At 40.8% G+C, this 26510-nt stretch overlaps 2 protein-coding genes across 3 annotated transcripts in view; one reads left to right on the forward strand and one right to left on the reverse strand.

Annotated features, from left to right (window-relative positions):
* Window positions 1-295: 295 nt before the first annotated feature.
* slc9a8 (solute carrier family 9 member 8) lies at window positions 296-14528 on the reverse strand. 2 transcript variants are annotated; one of them, XM_049752253.2, is made up of 16 exons: window positions 14173-14527; window positions 12637-12818; window positions 12031-12111; window positions 10607-10665; window positions 5781-5864; window positions 5048-5149; window positions 4917-4951; window positions 3937-4080; window positions 3621-3756; window positions 3425-3530; window positions 3225-3341; window positions 3047-3129; window positions 2853-2964; window positions 2347-2567; window positions 1737-1883; window positions 296-1274 (listed from the first exon to the last, which is right to left on the reverse strand). In XM_049752253.2, exons 1-16 carry the CDS (start codon window positions 14421-14423, stop codon window positions 1161-1163), a joined length of 1974 nt encoding a protein of 657 aa, XP_049608210.1. In that variant the 5' UTR covers window positions 14424-14527; the 3' UTR covers window positions 296-1160. The 2 variants fall into 2 exon arrangements, with proteins under 2 accessions (XP_049608210.1, XP_049608209.1); XM_049752252.2 differs by having other exon boundaries at window positions 4917-5149; window positions 14173-14528.
* A 568-nt stretch (window positions 14529-15096) lies between these two features.
* Window positions 15097-26510, forward strand: part of b4galt5 (UDP-Gal:betaGlcNAc beta 1,4- galactosyltransferase, polypeptide 5) — a 30110-nt gene continuing 18696 nt past the window's right edge. The window contains exon 1 of the mRNA XM_049752254.2: window positions 15097-15830. Within this exon, the coding sequence (XP_049608211.1) occupies window positions 15479-15830 (352 nt within the window). The 5' untranslated portion in view covers window positions 15097-15478. The remainder of the gene's footprint in view (window positions 15831-26510) is intronic.

Raw genomic sequence — 26510 nt, forward strand, 5'->3', positions numbered from 1 at the left:
AATGGAACCAAACTGATAGGATTCATGAAAAACTAAGTACTGACTGTTTATGAATGACCATAACTTTTATAAGACCAACAAATCTATAAATATTTTCATGTAGTATTCTATTTTTAAATAAAATCTTGAAAGATTACCATTTGTGGAACGAATCTATGTAATACAGGTTTCACTTTGGATTAAACTACTCAGTCTTCTGCAATATAATTTATTGAGACGCACCTAAGTACCATCATCAACTGTTTCTCCGTTACAAAAATAAACAAGAAAGCTCCCATGAATGCAAACCCTTGACTTGATTTATGACATTTTTTATTTACTCACTGCATGAGGTGATTGTAAAAAAAGCACTGAAACCCAGAATCAACACACAAACATTTAAATAAAAACATTCATTTGAGATGACCTTAACGATGCACAGTAAACTCTCCACAAGCCACAATTCCAGTTGTAATTAAAGCTCAGTGTAGGTACGGCAATCTTACCGGGGATATAAACAAACATTGACCATGTCGTCTGGGAGCCAGAATCACAAATAATAGCATATTCTAATGAGTCTGAAACACCCTCCCCCCCCCCCCTCCACTTCTCTTTATTCTTTAGTTGCCAAAGAGCTGCTGTGTGCATTGTGGCACTTTTGACATTACATCCTCATTCTGTAAGCTTCAAATAATCAGTGGGTGCATATAAAGGAAGAAGTATAAATGAATACAATATAAAATGGCACTATTGCACATTGTTCACCTGACACAAAGTAAACTTTGAATAAAGCAGAACCAGTATAAAAAGTCAAGGTGTTCCTTATATTTCTTTACATTCAAAGAGTCTGTCCTTTCACAAGTGGCAAATGCACAGAACTTCTCACATCCTGTCCAATGTCAGTGAACTGAATCAACTGTTTATTATGCTGCAGACAATGTGGCATTCAAGTAAAGAACAATCCTTTTCACAGAATTAGTTTGCCTCCCAGTGTTTGCTAGTGCAGATTGTCTGAACTTCCTCATGATGGAACAGACCCCAAAGCAAATTCTTCACACAACCATGGAGGCAGTTTAAAAAAAAAAAAAAAGGGGGATAGTGCATGTGACGCAAGTCTGTCTCTCACATGCCATGGAATACGTGAGTGCTTTGTATTTCCATGTGGTGTCAAAGTGTTCACTTCACAGAAGCTCTGCCTCGTCATTGTCGTCCTCTGAACCCGAAGGACCCTGACGAACTTCTTCATACCACTTGTTGGTTAGAGTCTTCATCTGGATCCGTCCGTGCATCAGGTCCTGTTAAATACATGCTCCAAGTTAGCTCAAGTGAACACATACGTCATTTAACAATTCTGTCAAATTCCAGGAAGCTTTTATTCATGTAGTTAAACGCTTTGATTTTTTCATTCCTTAATATGGCTAAAACAAAAGGTAATCAAAATGTGTGATGATATCTATTGTCTTTAATGATACACCAGTGGATATTGAGAATTATTTCAAGTTCTTGGATATACAAAAGAGTGTGGCTGTATCAATTTACAAAAATTGTCTTGTTAAACAAATTTTAATGTCCAAACTTTGTTTTTGTATTTTAGTACTGGCACTTATTCTACTGAATGCGGCGTACATACAAGCTTGAAAAATCCATCATTCAGCAATATGCAGAGTACTTAAATTGGCTTAAAGGATTGCCAGCAAAGTGATGAAGCGGCCTCCAGTGTGGCGGAGGATTTCAGTCCGTCTCTCGCCATCTCTTACCTCCTGGGTGAGCCTCCGGGTGAAGAAGGGGTTAAGGTACTTAGCATCAAGCCACATGAACCCCTTCAGATCCTGTCTCTGGTGTATGTGAGCCTCATATTCCTCCTCTGTCAGTTCTGATAGATGCTCCGACTCAATGGTATTCCCCTGGAGATAGCAAGAAGAAGGTGAGGGTCAGATAATCGGAGAGAAAAGGGTTGACTAACTAGCCACAGGGGAAAGGGATGAAGGAAAAGAAGGTGGACCATAGAATTAGAAAAAAAGGCCAGATGACACGAGTAGTTTCGAGATCACACTGAAGGATTGAGTGAAGAGACTGCAAAGGGATTTTAGTAATGGAGAGAAATGCAAGCTTAATTGATCTTGCTCCCTTTGGCAAGGCTGATTCCCATAAGAAACACATCAAATAAGAAAATTCTGCACACAAAAAAAATCACGTTTCTCTGTGGTTTAACTGTGTGACTCAGTTATGAGTGGTTTATATTGTGAAAATCTTGTGCCCTTCATAAACCATCTCCAACCCTTTGATGCTTTTCGCTCTCAAGAGAAACCACACAGTCTGATGGCAGAAGATGAAGGCAATGGCACAGCTTGGATCAGTGTGTGTTACCATTTTTTGCGTCTTGCTCAGATTGATGTCCTTCTTATTCTTGCGCCGTGACTGGCTATCTTCAATATCCATGATGCGGATGAGTGGCATGGTGCCACCCCCGAGAAAAAGGATAGTAAAGAGCACAATGATGATAGTGGTGGTGCCGATCAGTTGCCTCTTCTCGATTGGCTCCAGGCCAAGATGCAGGCTCAGAGCATACGGGATAGCACCTCTCAAACCTCAAAAATGCAACAACAAAACAATAAACATTACAGTAACTAAATTGCCCAAAGGTGAGATTGTGAATAGTTAACTTTCTACAAACAGAATTTTTTGAGCCAGATTTTTACTAGTGTAAAACTAAACGTTTGGTGCTCAATTGCAGTTTTTTTGTTTTCAAGTGGTCCATATCTGTTAAACACCATGCACTGAACACAGCTTTATCAGCCATTTTGTGCAAACACGCAAGTGTAGATGACTTCCTGTTTCTCTTTCGACAATTACTGTTGACTGTCTTATCTCACCACTGAACCACATGATAAACATCATCTTGGGTGTGATCTTGTGATCTCTGCAAAAGTTAAGGAGGAATGACAGAGGGAAGATGTTGACGGCACGACCCAGAAGAACCAGCACCTAGAATGAGATAAGAAAGTCTTTACGGTGACGGGAGGCATAAGCCACTGCGCACGAGTGTCACCATAAGAAAATCACTTACAATGCACCAAATAACAAACGATATTTCAAATTTGTGAGGGAAGCTGAAGATGGATAGACCGAGGAAGGCAAAGACGCAGGTCTCTGAAAGTGGGGGGGGGGGGGGGGGGGGAAATAAACATCGTTAACGGCTATAATAGTGATGGGGTAATTATGGGAAACGGTGGGAATTAACTGACCGCACATAAAGGCCACTGAGCGTAGTGTCTGCTGCATGAGGATCTGGGTGACAGGAGACAGATTGTGATGGGTGTAATGAGACATCACGATTCCAGCAAACAGGATGGACATAATTCCTGTGGATGAAGAGTCCACATGAGATATTACAATCACACATGAGAAAAAGAATCAATCAGTCAACCTACAAGTATGTGCCTACCAGACAGTGAAATACCCTCTGCCAGGCCGTAGGGAAGGTAAGCAAAAATGATCATCATCCCAAACTCTAGAGAGGGAGTCTTCCTCAAGTCAAAGTGTTTTAGGAACTGGTTCGCAAGTTAAGGAAGCTCAATAAGACTGCTGCAAAATAGATGTTCACTAAACAGTACAGTAGCAGACCCAACATAAGTGGATACAAGAGCAGAGATGAGTCCTGTGAGGGTCCCCAAGGCAGCAGAACCAAAGAACATTTTGAGGAAATATGACACTGCTTGCAGAAATGTCTCCCAGCCTGTGCTTGTGTCTGAGCGGGAAAAGAAGCCCTCCGCAGTGCTAAAGAAACACCAGACAGAGAACAAAATGTTAACCAAGACTAGTTGTACCTTTGACTGACCCTAGAGGGCAGACAAATTCCATCTTTCAAATGCAAAGCCGTGTGTTTGGATTAGTGACCAAAATCTTGGCACCAAAATCTGCCGACGTATGACAAATTTGAAGAAAATGGACTCTTACTTTGTGAGGACAATAGAGACCGCATCATTAAGGATGCTTTCACCAAACACCAACATGTTCAGGACGGGGTCCACGTTGAGCGCATTAAAGATGGCGATGGTAGCGACGGGATCTACAGCGGAGATGAGTGAGCCAAAGGCAAAACTACAACACAAGAAAGGTTCATTATTTGTTGTTAAAACTTTCCAAATGATGTGGAAACATCCTTGCTTAGTTAGTTATCTAAAATGCTCCACTAGTTTCTGTTTCCACAACCTTGTAAAACAAAGAGCTAAGAACATCTGCACTGATTAACCAGTTTGCAGAGGTGACCTCCGAAACCTGTTCACTCTCACCGCCACCCTGCTTTCTCTCAATAAATATTCCCTTACAAGAGGCGAAAATTAGACTGCTTCCAAGCACCTCTGTACCACACAGGGGTGCTGATGGCTTTCCCCGCTTGCAAGTGTAAAATGTGCAAATTGTTCTTGCATAAAAGGTAGAGTAGGCAAAACTCTATCAAGCGGAACTTTATTTGTGGTCAATCAGAGGCACTTTAAGTAGCGGCCGGTGTGTGCTGACTCCACTTTAACATGAGTTTGAATGTGAGTGGTTATTTCTTAACACAGCCACATACCCAGTCGTAAGAGGACATGCATAATTCATAATTTCAGTCTAAAATTTATGTTGCTGCGATAGAACCGCTTATTTAGCATAATATGGACATTATTCGTGTTTTTTTTTAATTAATAAACATTGAAAAATCAAAACATTCTCTACCGTCCCGTCAATGTCTAAAATAAAAAGCAACTATCCTTGTTGGTTAAATTAACAGTGTTTGAACCTGCTATTATTCTCATATTAATGAAGAAACAGCAGAAAATTAATATTTAACAGCAACAAAAACAAGTGTAACTTGGCTGGCTGGATTAATTTGAACAACTCTTTATACTTCACTGCATTATTGCAATAAACAAAGTTGTCAAACAGAAAGGCCTCACCTATCTGTCATAGTCATCTTGTAGATCACATCTGCCTGTGGGTGAGAGAAAAAAAAATAAAAATACGCAAGGCTACTGAACTCAGAGCGATGGAAATCTATATGACAAAATGTAGTCTGAGCATATTTTACTTGTCCAAGGAAGTAGATGCCTCCTCCTACGATGAAGGCAGAGATAGCCGTACCAATCACTGCAAACAGGGTGATGGAGCCAATGTTCTGGAAGAAGTTACCCTGAACACACATGGAGGGAGGCAATCCATTAGATGTCAGTGGGGAGGCAATAACACATTACTATCAGTGAACATTCAATACCATGTTTTGAATGAATTATGCTTAAAATGTTGTTTTTTTTAATATCAGCTTTCTCTTGCTGAATATTCATCTCTGGTGTAGTTTTCTTAGGTGAATGGTATTCTTATTTTTTTAATCAGTTTTACCTAATTGAAATATAAAGTAAGCTTGGGACGTACATTTGAGAGTGTGACTGAGTTTCATTTCTTATCAAATCTGAGAGATTATGAAACACTTCTTTCCCTAACATTTCAAATTACAGAGAACATGCAAAATGCAAGTTGAATACATTAAGAATATTAATTTTAAGGTGAATACATTAAGAATATTAATTTTAAGATAAACCACAGTCGCACTACTTTTTAAAAAAAAAAAAACAGGGCTAATTCATTAACAAAACACTCAAATCACACATACTTCAGATGCTCATATATTTCTGTATTAAAAAAAACATTCATACACAACAATTGCATTAGATAGTAAGCATTTCTTAATTTTATATTTAAATTGCCCTGTTGAAAATTATTGTACAATACTTGTATCAATCACACTTTGTTCTGCTGTACATCACCTTATGTAAAGAGTATCCTGATTCAAAGATGATGGGCGGCAGGAGCAAAAGAAAGAACATATTGGGTCGGAACATTTCCTCCTCCTATTTGAAAACAAAAACAGAAAAGGCCCTATTTAACATTTCACAGTAAAAGAGCAACAACAACAAAATCAAAATGACAAAGATTTAACAACTTGATAGTGAATAAGCAAACAAAGTGCTCCCCAAAAGCCACGATTGTAGCTCTAGGGTAATTCAACATGCAAATTAGCTTGAACAGTTTTTAACATCCTGAAATTCAAAACCACCAGATTCAAAAGGAGATTAATCAGAAAGAAGGATATTTTAGGAAGTTGTTTCAATTGGATCTGTTACTTTACTGAACTGGTGCACATTTGCCTGCGTAAATCCAAATAGTGATGCTAATACCAGAAAATGAATCTAAAGGAATGCTTCTTGTTAATACTAAATCCACCACATTTATTTCTTATTCATTACAATAGTGGCAACAATCATCAGCTGACTTTATACTTAGCTGTGGACAAGGGAATTTGAGGAAGAGAAGCCAAGAAACAGTGCTTTATCTGACAGGACATATTAGCAGGTTTGCTTCTGGATGACTGGCTAACGCACGCATGCATGCACGCATGCACGCACGCACGCACGCATGCACGCACACAATGCCAGCAAATTCATGCATGCAGAGAACTAGCGACTCAAACACACATGCTTTAAAAAGACACGTGAATTCCCCCTAAGAATAATCCACGCACACACACACATAGTCTCTGCGACCTTAGCTTTCTGATCATTTCAGTGCTATAATGAAATCATTGTTGCTAAATGGGCCAGCCTAGGTCAGGCGTGGGCATCATGTGCTCCTGCAGTGCTCCCTTCTTGTCCCTGGGTCTGTGCATACTAGACCATGTGCTCTTGCAATAACAAATTTACTGTATATGCACTATGAACACGCATGCACGCACAAGCAAGTGGATGTGATGTACATGCATCATCTGCCAATGCATAACATTCGGTTGAAGGTGGATGTAAAAATCTATAAATGAAGCAAGAAGGAGCCGAGCAACAAACTGTGCAGCAGAATGTCCATAATTCCTTTTAGTGCACGTTAAATTCAATACACGGTGTGCGTTAGAAAGCAAAAGAAGGATAGATCTATTTATGGGTAGTGGCTGACTGGACATTTGTATCAGTTTTCTGTCAGAAAGATCGAAGAGGGCCGGTCCATATTTAGTCCATCTAGTCAACAATCTCTCCCTTTGTGTATAGGCAGCAGTCTTGACAGCTTGTTCGAGCCTCTCTGCCCCAATGACCCCATGAGCAGATGGAGGCGAACACAGTCTGCAGTCATCAGCTCCAGGCACAGCATACCCATGATGAACAGAGATGGAAAACTGACCCCTTGTGGTGAAAGGAGAAAATAGTTCTGCTGCAGTTTTGGATACCTGAGCAAAGTACACATGGTGCAAGGTAGATCGGATTGATTCAGAGTAGATCTTATTCAATTGTTATGCTACTAGGTTACTAACTCAAACTGCTTTTTTTTTTTAGACTTATATGAAAAAGCGGCCCCCTAATAAAAAATAAATAAATAAAAAAAACAGCAAAAGTTCGACACAAATTTACACTCCGCCAACTTCAGTTTAAAACTAGGTCAAGCTATGGGATTGCATACAGAGCATACATGTTGCGGAAACAGACTTCCTTATGAGAGAAAAAGAGGCCATTCAGAAATTCTTGAATGTTCCCGCTCAACTAGACTTTTGCCTTACGGGAAAAGTGACAAGGCAAAAATAATTCACATCTGAGACTGAGGATGGCGGCCCTTACATGCAGCAGCTTGACAGACATACTTCTGCATGCATGCACAGGTTTAATAGCAAAATAAAAGAATGTGTGCAGGAGTGAGCAGGCACATATGCATAGACATTATGCAACAATTGAAATATAAATGAAAAGAAGCTTATTCTCTACCCTAGTAACACTTTGCAATAAAGAATAAAATGCACCACATTCATTCAATTATATGATTAAAAAGTTTATTTCTGCATCTCTTTTTAGCCTATGAACCTTTTATTCACCTAGTACTATAATGAATAATCTAGTATATAAATATGTAACTATATCTAATTGTACAGGTTGATGTATTACGATTTGCTTCTAATTTGCCTTGATTTATGCTCGTCTGTCCGCAGCCAGGTCGGCAATGTGAATGAGAAACAATTCTAATTATCTTACCTGGATAAATAAAATTTAAATGCAGGGTCAGTAATTACAAGACTGACCTACGTGTGAAATCGTGAGGGAGTGAAGTGGTTCAAATTAAAGATGTTGCAGACAGAAGAGATAATTACATTTGAAAAGAAGCGAATTGCAAAAAAAAAAATATTAATTCGATACATTTCTGTGTGGTTCCCCTGTGACCGCACTTGATGAGAAAAAAGGGCCCCGAAACCATAATTAAAACCATTCTGTCCGTGTTGCTCTATTTTCTTGGTGTGAAGAGATTGAATAACATAAAAAAAATATGCACTGGCCTTTGAGGCTTAAAACACAGCACAACAGTCACATAGAAAAACCCATGAGTCAATGACAAGGAGGCAAACTAGGAGACGGGAAATTGTATTCACTAATGTAGCTCAATGTACTGGTCGTTTTTTTCGTTTTAAAAGTTGCTGCCAGAGATACTTTCTAGCAGCATTCTAGTTTTCCGGACCCCAAGGCAAATGAGCGTATTCATAATACAAAAGAGTGCAAAAGAGACTTTTTTTTTGTTTGTCTGTGGGGAAAGAAGTGCAGATGGGGGAGTTTGCAGTAAAGGGCAAAGATAGCAGATTGGTGGGGAAAGGCAAGGGCAAAGCCTGGAAAGGCAGGATGCGACTGCCTCGGGGGTCTTGCTGGTTTGTGGCTGAAGGCTTGATAGGTTTGTAAAATGGGCCAACGTTTGAAACATGCTTGCTGAGAAAGCAAGAGAGAGAGAGAGAGAACGAGGGAGGGAACGCCTGCTTTTAGGATAACTACAAGTTTAAACCTTCAGTTAAAAAAAAAAAAGTCATTAAAATTTTGAATTGAAGGAACACATTGCTTCTGTTGAATATAACGGTGAAAAAAGCATTTACGCAGCAAGTTCAAGTTTGTCAGAGTTCATTTGAGGTTTTCTTGTCATTATCAAATTTTGAGAACCCGGATGGAGCGGTGTTCGCCCTACACCACTCAGTGCGATGTGGTCTGGCATAATTGCTCGCTCGTAAATACGTAAGCCTAACATGACTTGTTAACGTGATTGGCTACATTAAAATGGTTCGGCAGAGAAGCTTAAACATTTCCTCCTTTGACAACGACTTGATGGCCGAATTAACGGCGCAAATAGAAGACAAGAAGACAGACAACAATATGTTGAAAAAGAAAGACAATGTTCAGCAGCGACTGAACTGATCGATCTAAGTGAAAGAAAAAAAAAACAAGAGTAGCCGCTCAATAAAAGCTTGCAGGAAAAACTTAAAAACAAACGTTGCAGCATTTCTCTCACTAACATGTCTGACAAATGAGACAATCTTCATGTTCAGCTCCAAAACTGTTTCCTCAGTAAAATTCATCATAAAATTCAAGAGGATTAAGTCTGTCTAATAATTTTCTTCTTCATTATTTTTTAGCTATACACCTAAAAAAAAAAAAAAAATCAGCCAGTGGTAAAATTAAACTGTCCAAACAGTTTGAACTGGTGTTTAAGGTTCGAGTGCAACAAGATTAAATTTTACATGGTTTAAACGCAAAAAATTAAACTGAGATTTACAAAGAGGTTTAATTTGTAATCTGTCTGTAATCCATCCGAACCATTTTATCCAGACAAGTTTTTTTGCCAAGCCTGACGTGTTTTCGCAGTGGTTTTCTCCGGGCACTCCGGTTTCCTCCCACTCCCCAAAAACATACATGGTAGGCTGATTGAGCACTCTAAATTGCCCCTGGCGCCAGTGCCAGTGTGACGGTTGTTCATCTCTATGTGCCCTGCGATTGGCTGGCAACCGGTTCAGGGTGTCTGCTGCCTACCGTCCAATGACTGCTGCGATAGGCTCCAGCACGCCCGCGACCCCCGTGGGGACAAGAATAACCTCTTTACATGTGTCAACAAACAGAGCTACTTGTGCATTTAAGTATCCTGATTGAACCCATGACACACATTGATTTTAAAATTCCTTTTAAGGGCATGTTCTGGTATCTGAAGAGTTTCTGTGGTCTTAAGAAACCCAAATACTGTCAAGACTTGGGTTTTAAAAAGGGGTATTGGCTGCTTGTAAACATAGTCACACGTTCTGAAAAGCAAATGGGCACCATGGGCTTATGTTACTGGGGTCAATGACTACACAGAACCCTGAGCGGCCCAAGGTAGAATATTGACACACCCACTTACCAACACACACGCGCGCACGCACACACGCGCGCACGCACACACGCGCACACACACACACGAAACAAAAACACAACAGGTCCCCTTGTATACAAAACACTGGCATAACCTGTCCGCCCCTCCCTCCCCTTTTTTCTCCATATTTCCCTCTCTTGTTCATTCATTCTTTCACTCGATGGTACAGAGTGAGGAATGTTAATTAAAGGCTGCAAGCTCCAGAAGAAAAACAACAGGGGGGGGGTACAATCAGGGCTCCATTGGAGCACGAGTGAACCATACAGAGTGTGCGCAGGTATTGCGAGCGGAAATAGAAGATTTATGACAAACATTCGAGATAAAGGGAAAGCAAAAAAAAAAAATGGACAGAACATGCAAATGCAAAACCAGCAACATTCATACATACAAGAATGAGTCACTGTACCTTCCAGTTGGCCAATTCTTGGAACTCAATGATCTTAATGAATCCTCCCATTAGAATCCCTAGAAGGAATATAGAAACAAGAGAGCAAAATAATGTACCACTTTTAATGTATGAGAACATTTCAATCCAACTTCAAGGTGTCTGGTTAGAGGTTAAAGAATAGACACTAACAAAACATGTTGACTTTAGTTAATGAATATACTACACAGTTCTCCAAATAGCGCTCCCTTTGTTATAATTTACTCACTGAAAGTTCCCATAGACTTTAGTGCTCATGACAAAGCTCAGCGAAAACACATTAACTAAAACGGTGAGAAAAGAAAACCGTGTAGGGAGCACTTCAAGAGTAAGACACTCGGGAAACTACAAGTGTAAGCATCAAACCGGCACCCTTGATGGATTGGGATGGTGAGGAGGAGGGCAGTGGATGAGAGAGAAGAGATAAAGAAGAAAGAGCAGTGTCTCCCTGATATGTTCACACGTTGTTATCTCTCTTCAGCAGTGTCCTGCTCTAAACATGCCGAGATATCAATGCAGTCAGGGGGCGAGGGACAAAAAGGGATAGAGACAGTCCTCTCCAAAAGTTTTGGAAAGGCAAGGTCAATTCCTTTGTTTCTGTTGTTCAGTACACTAAACACATTTGGGTTTCGGATCATGAGATGAACACAACATTTCAGAATTCCAGCTTTTGTTTTGTGGTATTTACATCAAGACGTGTTAAACAACTCAGGACAGAGGATCTTTTGTTCGAAGCAGCTGATGGTAGCAGCTCTTTTTGAGCAAGATAAGGGAGGACATTATTAAATAAATTAGAGGGATCATTCAGTTGTGATGGTCCATTTTTCACTAACAAGCTCACTTTGTATTTTTTGATCAAGAAAATAAAAGCAGTTTTCATTTTCTATGCCATCCATTTGTTTTGGAGAAATAATGAAACAACGAATGCCTTGAAAAAGCTTGTCTTGATAGGTTTATTCAATCACAATTTGTTTATTCGAGATCATTGTAACTATGTGGCCAACAATGTCACAATAAAAGGGATGAACCACCCTGAAAGTTTGTGAACAGCTCTACTTGGGCCCACATCTCCGGTGGTGGCGAATGTGATTTGTGGCGAGCACAGAGCTGAAAGTTTGTGCACAGCTCTACTTGGGCCCACATCTCCGGCGGTGGCAAATGTGGTTTGTGGCGAGCACGGAGCTTTTTGACTTCCTCGACAGCAGGTGTCTGCTATGCAGAGCCTCGTATCTGGCAGGTAAGAAGCTGGAATCATTCGACGAATCTTTTCTGTTAAGCTGTTGAAAGCTAATTCTGCCTCTGCAAGACACAGGAACTAGCTGGAGCTAACTGTCGTGTCCGTCTGCCTGTCTGTCTGGCCACAGAAGTGAAGGGAAAACATTCTGTCAGTGTCAATAGAAACTCACCAAGTGACACAACCGCAACACTCTCTGGAAGAAAATGTAGCTTGAACTTGATAAGCAGATGAACCAAGATGATGCAGATACCTGTTGTGACAAGATGGAGCAAAGATAAAAACCATCTGTCGCAATGATTTTGTAAGAAATAAACATTTGCAAGCAAGTAAGTTCAACATCATCTAATTGCCAATCGTGTTTTCAAATTTGACATTTGGTCAGGTACCATCCTGGGTATTTCAAACTGGTGATTAGAATATTTGCCAAGAGGGAGTTGTTGCGTATCTGCTTTGCCGTTCACAGGGCAGCCACACCTGAATACATATCCTGCTGCTACATGCTACCACTAGAAATAATTTAAATTCATAGAATGCACTCAGTGACTCACGTTTAGCAGCAAATGGAACATGTCGTACGCTTACAGAGACTGATGTGTAATGCAAACAGTGTTGACGGTGCACTGCTTCCCCCCTCCTGAGACGCCGGATAGTGGACCAGCATTTCCTTTTTTAATTTATATATTTATATTTTTAAGTTATTGTTTTTATTTGTTATTGCTACCTATACTACTACATAAACCTACAGCAGAGATGAAGACAATGAAAGCCAACCTACCAATGACTAGAAGGCTAAAGAATATGGTCAACCCATTGGACTGTTCTTCTTCTTGGGCCTGGACCCCCGTTTGCGCAGGTAGAATGGCCTTGGGATTTGGGGGTGCTGGCATTGTCGGCTTGGTTGACAATGCTGTGGAGTGGATGGAATCATTTGCGTGGATTTCTGTATCATTTGTCTTGCTACAAGGAGAAAAGCAGAGTAGTATGAGTGAGTGGAGTGTAACACAAAATTCACTTCGAAAAGAAATCTTTCTTAAAAAACAAGATTCACTTAGAAAAGACCCTTTCTTAAAATATGTAATTCAGAATAGTTTTACGGCAACATACTTTTACATTTACTTGAGTATTTCTAGTTAAGAAGAAACAGTAGTCTTTGCTCCAATGAGATACATTTTGCTTGCTACTTATATTTTTAGCTACAGGTATTCATTACTGCTTGTGCGGACTATTTTGGGTCGTCAGAGAGACTTATGTAATACGACTGTTTCACCAATCTAATGTAACTACTAGTGACAAAAAAACAGAGCCAGGTAGCCACATGAACAGCGTACAGTCTACAGGGACCTACAGAAACTAAGGTTTTCAAGGTGACTTGTCTACAAGGAAGAAATCTATATTTGCCTTGCAGGTAGGTTCCATCTTATGCGTGACCCCAATGCAAATGAAGCACTATACAATATAGATGGATGGACTACGAAAAGAACAGCAGGCCTCCATATTTATTGGCACTACTATGAAGCTGGAAGCTATGAAGCTGCCTCATCGGGATTTTTTTGGCCAGCACTGCTACCTTTGTTGGACGCAGGTGACCACCTGACCGACTTAACAGTGGGCCGCATCCTCTTCCTTGCGGCTGCAGTCTCAGTGTGAGATACGCACCCATGCCCTCTTCCTTGTCGGACCCTGGATGGGGCCGACCTCCGTCGCACACCATCTGCATCTACCCCGCCAGAGTACCCTGGGTCCTCTAGACACAGACACCTGATTCTGTGAGGCTCGACACCCACAGCCCATCGGCTGACCGCTGTGGATCGAACTGCCTCTGTGCTGTTTCATGGACGTGCTGGGTATTTGGGGGCGGGGGGGTCTCACCCAGCAGGCCTGCAGTTAGGGGGGTGGCCCTCACTACTGCCACAATCACTTCCTTCCGTGACGTCATCAACCAAGACATGAAGGGGAGGGGTGCGTGGCCCTATTCCTTATGAAAAGTGGGCGTTTTTAAGGGCATTCATTGTTTCAATATTTATCCCGAATAAAATAGAAAATGCTAACTTTTTTCATTTTCCTGATAAAGAAAAAATATACATAAACATGGCTAGTTAGTGAAAAATTAACCATCGTCGCGTTTACCCTCCCTTTAACTCGTGATGTGTTTTCTACAGATAACGCAAGAGTTGAAATTTGTTGGGACAGTTTCTCACCAATGACATTGACAAACCTCCGATTGGTTTCGTCTAGCCCAGTACTATTTCATATTGAGACCGACAGGCTTCTCCACAAATCACTTATATTAGAACCATGAACTCACACTAACCTGACAGCCGCTATGTCTTCGGATCTATCGAGTAAATCGCGAGCCTCTTCAATGTCATGCTTGGTTGATGAAAGCTGGCTGTCAGACAGAGAATAATCCTTATGAAGAGCGTCCATTCCCTTGTCATTTCTCTCATGTACGTCCGAAGACTTTATCGCCTCTGTTCGACCTGACAAGGACGCGCAAAGAAATAAAACTGACAACAACGAACACAGAACGTGAACTCTATTGGTTTCCATTATTGTCAACATTAGTTCAGACAATAATACGAATGTTTATCCCTAAAAAGACTAACGAACCCATGTCGACAGCTCCATGTTTGTTTTTAACGTCATAATCTAATTCCTGAGTATATGCTTGTGGGAGTTGTAGTTTCTAGTTTTATACGCATGCGCAGAAAATACGGAAGCATGTATTTTAATTCGCTGTTAGCTCTTAAAATACGTATTAGGATGGTTTTCCTAAATATTAATTGAGGGTTGACTTCAGTAGTTAAGAGGTTAGTTTTTCATGTTATAAAAATATGTTCCAAATCATAGATTTTATTAAATGGACACCATTTCCCATAAGCCTTTGCAACGGCGCCGGTTGTCAATTGCCGCCCTTAAAAACTAGTGCGCCCAATGTAATAAACCGATGCTTCATGTAGGCAGGAACTCTTACAAATGCTGCCACCAAATGGAGAGAAAATGTGGGGCTTTATGTAAACGAGCGTCTTAAATAACGCAAAACATTAGGTGTTTTGCCATATAGTATCTTAGTTGAGTATTGGCGTACGGGCTGCTTTGTATTTGATATCTTACCCGTCCCGGAAGGCAATAACCAAAAAATCGAAAAATAATAATCAGCGTGTCTGTTTCAAGCGAATGCATCCCCCTACACACACCCACCACAGCCACCCCCCCTCCCCTCTGTGCACGGTGGATACGCTAAAGGCACGTTGCAGTGTTGCTCGGCGTCTACGCCCACTGAGGTGCTGCTGCTCATTTTCCTGCGGGAAAAAGCTCATTACAGGAAGGCAAGCAAGCAAGGTAAAGCAGGCAGGGAGGCTGGCTGGCTGGCTGGGAGGCAGAGAGAGCTCAGGAGCGGCCGAGTTCCATCATCTACGTACAGCGTGACAAATAATGGCCCAGCACTGAAAAACGACAAGGCCGCCGGGTTGCTTCGCTCTGTCACCGCCAAAGTCCGTTGTTCCCGTACGTGTGCGTGCGTGCGTGTGTGTTGTGTGTATGGGTTTTTATGATTTCCACCTCGGACTTTAGACGCATTTAGAGCTGAAACAACCCCTGTCAGGAATGGAATTCGTATGACTGGACTGATTACCGGAGGACCCTCCTGTTGTCAACCTGCCGTGGAAATCGACGTGTGCTCTTGGCCGCCTGCTGCCTCGGCGAAGCCGCAGAGAGAGCGACACCACCACACCGCTCGGATCGTTAAAAGCCTACCAGTGTCCGAACCTTCCAGCACCTGGACACATCGGAACCGCTCTGTCTGCTGGCTGTGTGTAGATAACGCAAACGTGCCACCGTGTGCTTTTTTTGCTGCCTGTATAATGCCGACACATTTGCGTTTCCGGAGAAGGTCATACCTTGGGCTTTTATTCCTTTTTTCGCTCTCAACCTCGGCACTGTATTTCATCTACTCCGCTCCTGGTATCGGTAAGTCTAAAGAAATTTTCTTATTTTTAAATTTGATGATATCTTGTAGGGTGAATTCGGCTGGTTAAATCATGTGTGTCGTTGGGAGTGGAGACATGCGCCTATATGGGCTGAGCCTCATCAGCTCCCAATCTCGATGATGATGATGATGATGATCCTCAACTGGATGGAAATCAAACCCATCATGATAATGACAAATTATAATAACGCATACCTCACTGTGATCACATTGATAATATAAATACTGGCTACTGGAATCCGGCTGGTGTTAGCAGGCCTAACTATGATTACAGAGCTCCAAATGCTTTTGGCTTCAATTGGGAGGCTCGCTAAACAGTCTAATTCGACCATGTGTGTATTAGGCAAATACCGAACGCGACTCACGGCATATTGGTGTTCAAAAGGTTATACCATGACTCATGGGTCTAAGCGATATTTTTCAGCACCAGTTTGATACACAGATATTCCGACAGTCAAGTGATTCATATAACCAATTTTATCATTTGCAGGAACCGGGAAGTCACGTGCATCATACGTACAACAACCCCCCTGCATTTTTTTCAATGTGTGTAAGCGCCTGTCAGTTCGGGCTGTACGGTATTGGGAAAAACACGTGATGTGCAAATGGGGATATCGATATTGCGATATTTAACATGTAGTTAAAGAAATATTTTTATTATCGAATGACAGGGACATGCTTTGATATGGCCGATTAAACAAGCTCAGTGTATTTTTAGCTCATAAATTGTAATGTTCAACTATTGGATGGCTATGCAAGATTGCATCTGGCAGGTCAAATTTATATAAAATCATGCAATTACACAAAAAAATATTGCCTGTCTTTGCGATATGCACAATATATCGAAAAATATCACAATAGATATTTTTTTTTCAATTAATTGTGCAGCCCTAGAACTGCGTCTCTCTAATCTTAGACCATGGTCCAGACCTTATCTCATGCAATACCAAGGGCTGATCACGGTTCCTGTTTTGAGAAGTTATTAGTCTGTTGAAACTCAACGGACTGATGCATATCGGACACGCACAACAATTCTCACTTGGTTGGATATGATTAATCAAATTGTATTGAACTTATAAAAACATTTAATATTTGTACATCATTTATAGCACTATGAAACATACTATGGGGTTTATTCTTTATAAATTTGCTAGTTTCATATTTATTGATTGGCTTTTGCTAAATTACTCCAAACACGAATAACATCATTATTGCATCCATTTGTTATATGTATTATTTTGTCAATGATAATATTTTTATCTGTCATAAAATAATCTGAATAATTATTTTTTCAAAAAAACTAATATAGAATTTAATATTTTCCATGTTTCTGGTTTATTGCTCTTGTTTTGCTCCAATAGTGCATGGTAATAGTCTCTCTTGCTAGTACGTAATTCTGATATTTACAAGTTTATTTTTGAGTTATTCATTTGTGCTGGACATGTTGCTGTTTTGGTGTATTTGTGTGGGCATGAACTATGAGTATATCATTTGGTAGATAAGTAAATTCTTTATTCCGTGCTGATTTTATTGAGGCACAAGTTCCTTTCATTTTTAGTGACATTATCAAGTCTTGTATTGTTTAAGTCCCGGATCATTTTGAAAATAACCTTAAAAATGTTTTTGTTGTTGGTTTAGAAGAATCTCTATGTTGTTGTTATTGTTGTTTGTTTACCTATGTTGGTGTCGACCACAGGCTTTAGTTCAGAGTTTTGGTGGCATGATTTTAATGGAGATTAGGCAAAGTCACTGGGCCTCCAGTACTCGCAGCTAGCGCTCGTCGCTCTCGCTGGTCACTGGGCTTTGGGAAAGTGCTCGCCGCTTGCGTTAGCCTCTCTCGCTGGTCACTGAGCCTCTGAGAAGCTAGCGTTAGCCACTCTCGTTGGTCGCTGGGCCTTGAGGAGGCACTCGCCGTCCCTCGCCACTCGCGTTAGTTTCCCTCACTTGTCGTTGGGCCTCTGGGAAGCACTCGCCGTCGCTCACTGCTAGCGTTAGCTGCTGTCGCTGGTCATTGGGCCTCAGGAAAGCGTGCACCGCTTGTGTCAGCCTCTCTCGCTGGTCACTGGGCGCTCTGGGAAGCGCTCACCGCTCACGTTAACCATTCTTGCTGGTCGCTAGGCCTCGGGAAAGCACTCGCCGCTTTCTCCTATTTAGAATTCACCCAAGAGCTGACTGAGCTGCTATGTAGTCTCTCACGTTATTGGTCTCTGAATTGGCCTGTAACCTTCCCCATTCTCCTCTTTAATGTAGAAACACAGATGCCACACTTGACACTTCTGTGGAAGTTCTTCTCTAAAATCTTTTCACAATGTACCAGTGAAAGGAACACTAGAAAAACACAATGTACATGCGAGAGCCTTTTCCCATATACTGCTTGAGTCAGCATTGGTTGGATATCCGGTTGTGCTGGCTGAACAAGGCACTCTTGCTAAAGCTGTCCTGCTTTAGTTGGCTATCATTCATCTGAATCAGGTATGCTCAGCTCGGGTCCTGGAGAGCCGGTCTCCTGCCTGTTTTCGATGACTTCCTCCTGCAACAAACCGGATTCACATGATCAGCTGTAAAGAAGCCTGAAAACAATCCTGTTCACGCGTTTTCAATGTCCAATATTCTTCCCACCTGCAATGATTGATGGTCATCAAAATTTTAAATCGATTTAAAAACACAGTGTTTTTGTCCCTGCAATGTTAAAATGTGTTCAGAAAGGTGTTCTCTGCAACACTGCCAAATTTGATTTAAAATATGAAACTCCAACTACGTTCACGTCAGCGTTCGTCGGGGTCCGTTCAAGGTCGCAAATGTTCACTAGACGTTCGTCAACAGTTTTAGTGCTTTATTTTGTGACAAGGCAAATGTCTGCAGATCATTTGACGAATGATTGCGACCTTGAACAAACTCTGATGAGAACGCAACATTGACTTCCTCACAATTGATCGCCCCTCTGTAGGATGGGTGCTTACGTAACTTGCAATTAAGTCGGATAACCACTGATGTGAAGAAAGTTGTCCAAGTGTTTTAGCCACACCCACCCAAAAAATCAGGAACACCAAAGTGAGGTGAAACGGTTCAATTCTATACCACCACAATTCAGTTTTGCTTTGTCATCAATTATCTTCAAAAATGTAAATGTATTCAGAAACAAATCTCCAAACTCACTTTACAGGGTCTTTAAAATTGATTGTTGGAGCAGGGTGTGATGTTGTAAGGCGGAACATATTTGATTTACTACAATTACATCCACAAAGAAGACCAAGCAAAACTTTTCTCTCTTACTCATCAAAATTGCGATAGATCCATTGTCGCTTTTTACCTGCTGTGGATAACACAATCGATAGTCGAATCAATTCTCATATGGAAGACACATTAGTAACAGGAATAGCCTGTGTAAGTCCCATTTTTATGGGCAATTCCGTCCCCTTGGGTTTTGAGTGCAGGACTAAAATGGTCACGTGGAGTGCTGGGGGTTAGAGCAAAACTGAACAAAGACCAGCAGCACCATACGATTAATTATACATGGTAACCAGGAGCGATAGTGCTTCTCCGGCTGTTACTAAAAGCTACATAAGTTTTTTTACACCCAGGATGCCAGGCGGAGGCCCATCAAGAAAATTAGCAGAGATGAGTTACTTTGAAGTAACATCATCTTTCTTTAGGTTAGAAAAGCTTACTGGAAAGGCTCTCGTATTTCCATTGTGTCTTTCTAGTGTACCATATTTTCCGCACTATAAGGCGCACCTCTAAACCTCCAATTTTCTCAAAAGCCGACAGTGTGCCTTATAATCAGGTGCGCCTAATATATGGACCAATATTGAGCCACTACAGCAGGCGTGTCCAAAGTCCGGACCGCGGGCCAAATGTATATATCTTTTATATGTGGACAAAGTTTTAAAATGGGCCATTCATTGAAGGTGCGCCTTATAATCCGGTGCGCCTTATATATGGACAAAGTTTTAAAATTGGCCATTCATTGAAGGTGCCCCTTATAATCCGGTGCGCCTTATAGTGCAGAAAATGCGGTACTCATTAGGTGAGGTCCATGACCATGTGCAGTAAATGGGTTCTTTTGAAGCAAAACATTTCAAATCACAACGGATGAATATTATTTCTTAATTAAAATATCAACAAGCTCCCTTCATATTGGCAACAGGGGATGCTGAGTTTTATGCCCTCTTGTTCTACATGTAATGTGAAGCTGTTAGTAGAGAACAGTCAAGATTGAAGTCATCAATGACTAGTATGAGTGCATCAGGCTCATAGATATCACGACTGAGACACTGAAATAATGATCTCGCTATCACAGTACAGTATATGACGTCACTTATCTTAGCTACAAGCTGTTTTTCCGGTAATGGAGTAATTGAAGCTTTCCAACAGTGATACTTGGTGACACGCCTACAAAAATATCTGTTCAGTTCTCCCGTTCCATCTAATCATCTGTCTTACTTAACTTGACTGCATTGTGGCACCAATGAGCCCTCTCCACATCTCCTTCAAGATGACCCACATTGGAGGGCCGAGCTCCCTCTAGTTGTAGGTCCTCATGTTCGTACAGTAGCTCCTCATGGTTGTAGCAGGAAACAAAAGGTCAGCAGTAATCGTGCTAATATCGTATGTAAAATATCAGTGGGGTTGTTGTCAATGTCCTGCCAGTGAAGGTGTGAAACACCAAGATACCCTCAACCAAAGAATGTCATAGCAAGGACACTGAAAATGCTTCATAAACGGTTTGCTCAACCCAAAAACAGTGGCAAGTGGTCCAAGTGTTGAATGGGCAGTTGATCTCGCCCTCCGCCTGCTGGGATGGAAAAGCAACGGATGCTGTCGAATGTGGTGCCAGGCCAAGCGGAGTGGGGTACTGTGCATGCTACCAAATTTTGCTCATCCAGCAGAACTGACTTCTTTGAATTTTCGAGCAATATAATGTGAAAAATTGAGGAGGGACTGATTGTGTGTCAGAGGACATTGCAAAGGAATTCAAAGAGAAATGGATAAAAATGTAAGGAGGACAATAGCCAAGAAAGAGCTCTGCTTCAGTTGGGATTGTACAAGAGGGAGTTGATTCCAGCAAACTCGAGTGGGGTTTCCTGTTAGTCAGGTGGTTTCAGTGCAGAATGCCCCACTTTCACAGCTTAGTTCTATTGTCTCTCCCTTTTACAGGCTGCCCCTGTCTTTCCATTTGTCTGTCGCCACACACTCTCATACACTGCGCCCTCTCCGCTCCGCTCTGCCTCTGTGTTGCCCCCAGAGCGTGGATGCTGACTGATGCAGGCCGGTGATGCGGGCCGCAGCTGGGTTCGATTGCAGCTGTTTATTTAATTGAAACATGAGAGAATCCCATTGGTGCAAAAGCGAGGGAAGACACAAATTCTATTTATAGGGTCGAACACAGATGCGTGCACACACACTTCCACATCCGGGGAAAGCGGAGGATAAAGACAGAGAGTCAATTCTTTTTCATAAAAACAACTTTATTTTAACCAGAATTGGAAATGCAAATTTAAAACTAAACCATAATCTGAACATTGAAGAACAATATCATGTCAAGTCAGGTTTTAATTGTTGTGTGCATTTGTGTACTTGCATGAATCACAATATACGTATGTTGCTTGCTTACAGTGTACATTTCTTGCATGTGTGTCAAATGCTGCTGGTTTTCCTGTCCTTATTGGAAGCCCACCACTTTCTCTTTCCTCTCCCCTGGTTGCCTGGTTCCTATCCCAACCAGCTAACAACAAACAATCTTCTCCTTTCCACGATGGTCATCTCAAACGTAATCTTCTGAAGAGGTTTTGGAAAGAATGTAGCCAATAAGAATTTGTTGGGCCTGGAGAAAAAAAACACTTCATTTATCGAACCATAAGTAGCGGTAGCAATTATGTGGCAGGCCTAACAAATGGATCATAGATGAATCAACCTAAGTTGGGTTCAAAGTTTACTGATGTTTATGGTATATTGCAATGATTTATCAAGCGCTATCAGCATGGACTGCTGTGGTAACAATAGGCTTGTCGGTTATGATTCATGTTGTGCCGACAAATTACAGGCAGATTTGTTGTCTTTGTGGCATATTTCATTTCAGGTTACCAATTTTTTTTTTTCTTTTTAACTGGTTAAACACACAAAACACATTGGTGCCTTTTGTTATGCACATACGGTATGTGATTGTTTAATCTACCTATGACTGACTGTCCTGTTGAAAGTACCTTCCTCACCTCCTCAAAAGCATTTGAATCCTAATTTGGGTAAGAACTGGCACTCGCGGTGGAGTGGTAGTTTACTAAAAGAGAACAAGCCAATAAAGATCAGACAGATATATTCCAGGCTGCTCAGTTTTCACACCGCAATAGAAGAAAATGGAACAAGACCAGAAGTATTTAGACATGGTCTTGATGCTTTAGAAAGACCCAGCCTTAGTTAAGGATGGTAAATGATTAACTTGGAACTTTGGTTCCTTATTAGATTGATGAGTAACACCGTTTACAACATAAACCCCAAAAAACATTACCGATGTAGAGTCTTGACCTCTAATCATAGCCTTGTAAAGTTGCATTTCTTGTCAAGTTTTATAGCCATGTTAAGTTATTACTGCCTCGTGGAAACTATGGTGAAATGGTGTGTTTGCATGATACATTTTATACTTAGTGTTTATGATCAGATTTCTATAGCAAAACTTGTGCTCATATGATGGCACACTGATGATTTATTGCATTTATCAAGCAGAACATATTCAGCCCAGAGGCCTCTGGCTATCCCTCTCTCGTCTGCCTCACAAGGTTCTTTTGCAAATGACAATGGTCACAGGAATGTCAAAATAGAGATAACGTATGGAATGCGTAATCAAACTTCTTACAGAAGCCTTAAAAAAAATAATTATAAAATAAAATTCAACTGGCACCCCTAATAACAAATACAACATGGCTTTAAAGGACAACACAGTGAATTTAATGGATGCCATTTTAATCACTCTAATTCTTGTGGCTAGAGCATGAAAGGCTAGTGTTTGACATTTTCACTACAGTTGCTATGGTTCCCGCAGGGCTTATTCGCAACTAAGACTAACTCTTATTTCTTGTCACTGCAACCATAGAAACCTGCTATCCTCGCTCCCATGATGACCTGGGCAAACATCCCAAAGGATACTGCAGTAGCAGTCATTTGTGCCTAACACCCAGCCTCTTGTTTCGGAGGACAAACTGGACTTTTTAGATCTTCACTTCACCTGCTCTTTGTCAAAGTGGAGCTAAATTGTTGTTTTTGCGACCAGCTAAACGACAGCATGCTGGAGTAGTTCACTTCTAAATGTATGTGTATATCCGGCCCTTAAAACCACAATTACCGACGTGAACTGCTCGCACGTAAACAGTATTTTCCATTGTTTGCTTTAAGCAAAATGGACTCGTGTGATGGGTTATTGTCGTGCAAAATGATTAAGTTCCTCTTCATCTATATCACAGGTGCCAAACTCAAGGCCAGGGGACCAGATACGGCCCGCCACATCGTTTTACGTGGCCCGCAAAGACAAATTGTGCATCAAATTCGTGTCATTACTAGAATTGCAAATTGTCTTCACTTTTAATATATATATATTTTTAAATATTTGATCAATTTTTACTCTTCTGATTTGAAAACGAGTTATTTGTCAGTTTGTTTTATAGCTTTTACTGTATATAATATGAGGTGCTCATACATTTATTTGGGTTGACAGTCATAATGGCCCTCCGAAAGAAGCTATGACTACAAAGCGGCCCTTGAAAAAAAAAAGTTTGACACCCTTGATCTATATATTTCTCACAGAATCTTGAAGGTTTTGTGCTAACTCTGAGTGCTATGTCAAACTGTTCATAATTCCTCCTAACTTAACTAAGGCCCCAGTTTCAACTAACAAAAAATAGTCTTGATTGAAAGTATGGAGTTATATTGGTGATAATCAGATTTATTTTTGCCAAACATCTTTTGAACCATGTATAGAAGTTCCCTCATCCATTTAAGAATTTTCAAGTATCTACAAAACGCAGCTGGCCAACCCCATAGCCCAGACATGTGAAAGGTTGGGGGATTTCTGTCACATGTTTTAATCAGCCAGTACTTGCCAGGAATTCCTGCCGCTTCTTCAGTGTTGCTGTTGGCCTCTTAGCAGTTCTCTGACAAGATTTCTTTCGCATCTTTTCATCAACTTTGGAGAGACGCCCAGCTCTTGGTAGTGTTACTGTTTTGCCATATTTTCCCCACTTGATGAGGACTGTCTTTGCTGTGTTCCAAGGGTATGTTAGTATAGTATATTATATGCCTTGGAAATTGATTTATACTGAAAAAAAATGTCAAAAACAGCAAAGAAGGACTGAACTTTTTAAAGTGTCAATCAGGAGCCCTTTAAATAGTGCCAGGTAACTTCCATTTAACACAAGTTGGAATGTGATTGGTTAATTGTAAACAGCCATTTCTAAACATATCATGTTTTTAAACAAGCCTCCAAACAATAACATAAATAAAAAAATAAAAACATAGTTTTTGTGAAAAAGGTTGCGAGGCAGTTCACATCCGTAAACAGACACTCTGGGAGGTTACTTGGACATTCTGGAAAGAAATTCAAACAGAAGCAGTTCAACAGCTATATTAATTACCAAGCTGCTACTAAATGAGGTCATTGTTAAAATGTTACTTAACCTGTTAAGATACATATTTTTGAGCTTTCGGTTTCAACAAATACAACCTGCCAATGCCGCAAATTCGACAGATGACTATTTCAAGTTCTATCAAACTTCTAAAACGTCTTGAAACACTGCAGTGTATAATAATTGGGAATAAAATCTTATATTTTTGAAATCAAGTATTTAACTAAATTTAAAAAAGATCTCTCACCCTCTACAAACACAGTAGTATGTACGTACATCTATTTTTACTCAATACCGTTAAGCATCGTTTGATACGTTCGTTCTCGTAATCCCCTTGTGCAAAATGTGCCTACAACTATGAAACTTCCTCCAGTTTCATCACGGGTTTTACAATCCAAATTCCCCAACTCTGTGCAAAGACAACCTTGCAGCATCCTTCAGTTCCTCATAGTAGTAGTGTCTGTAAGATGACACTCGTCCAACCCCTATTATCAAGATCTCTTACCACGGACAGATGGTGTGGCCGAGTGCACTAGAGGTGATCCAGGAAAGAGGCGGGCCGCTGTTTGTACTGGTCTACGTGTAGAGTTGAGGGGGGAGTGCAAGGGTGGGCTGAAAGCTCTTATGTTCACGTTCTAATCATTTATGTAACCTAATCATCCTGAGGAGAATCCCAGTCTTTGTTGACTTGGCCTGGAGCTGCCTTTGTTACTGAGACTGTTACCATGGTAACAGCGGTCTTGTGTTTGAGGTCAAACTGACCCGTAAATGATCTGGCATATATCCCAGGTGATGAGGTCAGTAATGTATAAACCCAATGCATGGGATAATAGCAATGTGATGACTGTATGGCGAGCTGATTAAAAAAACAAAATTCCATATGTACAAGTCACTTCTGAGCTCTCTGCTGAGGCTGTTATGTGCACAGAGCATCATTGAGCCACTAAGCTAGTTGTACAACAAAACATGTAAAAGATGACCCTCGACCCTCCCCCCCCCATATCTACTCTGCCTGCCACTTTCCAATTGCCTGGACTGTTTGCAGAAGGTGTGGAGACTTGACACCCAATCATCCAAATTAGAGAGCTGGGAAATGCATGGATGGATGTGGCAATGTAACAAGATCAACACCTTGTATTGGCCATGGCAGCAAACACAAACAATTAGTTGAGTTCTTGGAAGATTCATGAGACTACGCATGTATAAGATACCCTGGAGACCGCTTAGAAAATTCAAGAATCATAATAGAATAATAGACAAAGATGATGTTCATCCGCATTATGGTAAAATTCACATTCAGTGGTTGGTCATTAGCTCCCTTATTATATTTATACATGCATCCTCCCCCTACAAAAACTTCAGCTCCTAATGTGCAGTGTAAAATAAACTTTTTTTACCTGCTGTACTCCAATTCTGTGTCCACAGCAGAAATGTAACTGAGATTAGCCGATCAATCGACTGAACCCTTTTGGACAAATTTGTGAAAATGAAATTAAGCCCTCCCGCAATCGCAATGTGCTGTATATGTAAAAGAAACGATTGTATTTGTTCATACGTGACTAAATACTTGAATTTTTAGTGAGGCTGATACAAACTTTGCTAATTAAATTCTATGGATATTTTTGGATCTTTAAAAGACTCCAATATATGGTATTTTAATATTTACATTGACAACATATAGAATGAATAAAGAAATTCCTTATAGGAAGTTAGGTTGCAGATATAAACAATAGTGACCACAAAATGTGGCAAACAAGCAGTAAAATACTAGAGCATTATCTGCATGTGTCAGACGACATTCTTTACATTGTCTGTTTACACAGTGTGTACCGTGGGTCTTTCCTGAGTATTTCGTGTACCGTAGCAGCAGTCCAGCTATTACCATAATGTGGAGAATATTCTGGGTACCTGCCAAATACAAATGCCAGCGGAAATGAGCCGACAGAAGGGAGATGCAGAGCCCCTGCAAGAATGAATCATTATTTGGTGGCCCCAGTCCTGCCAGAAATCTGTCACCATCCTGTAAGATGGCAAACAGTTTTTTTTTTT

This window comes from Syngnathus scovelli, chromosome 2 (genome assembly GCF_024217435.2).
Source record: "Syngnathus scovelli strain Florida chromosome 2, RoL_Ssco_1.2, whole genome shotgun sequence".
In the NCBI taxonomy this organism is placed as follows: Eukaryota; Metazoa; Chordata; class Actinopteri; order Syngnathiformes; family Syngnathidae; genus Syngnathus; species Syngnathus scovelli.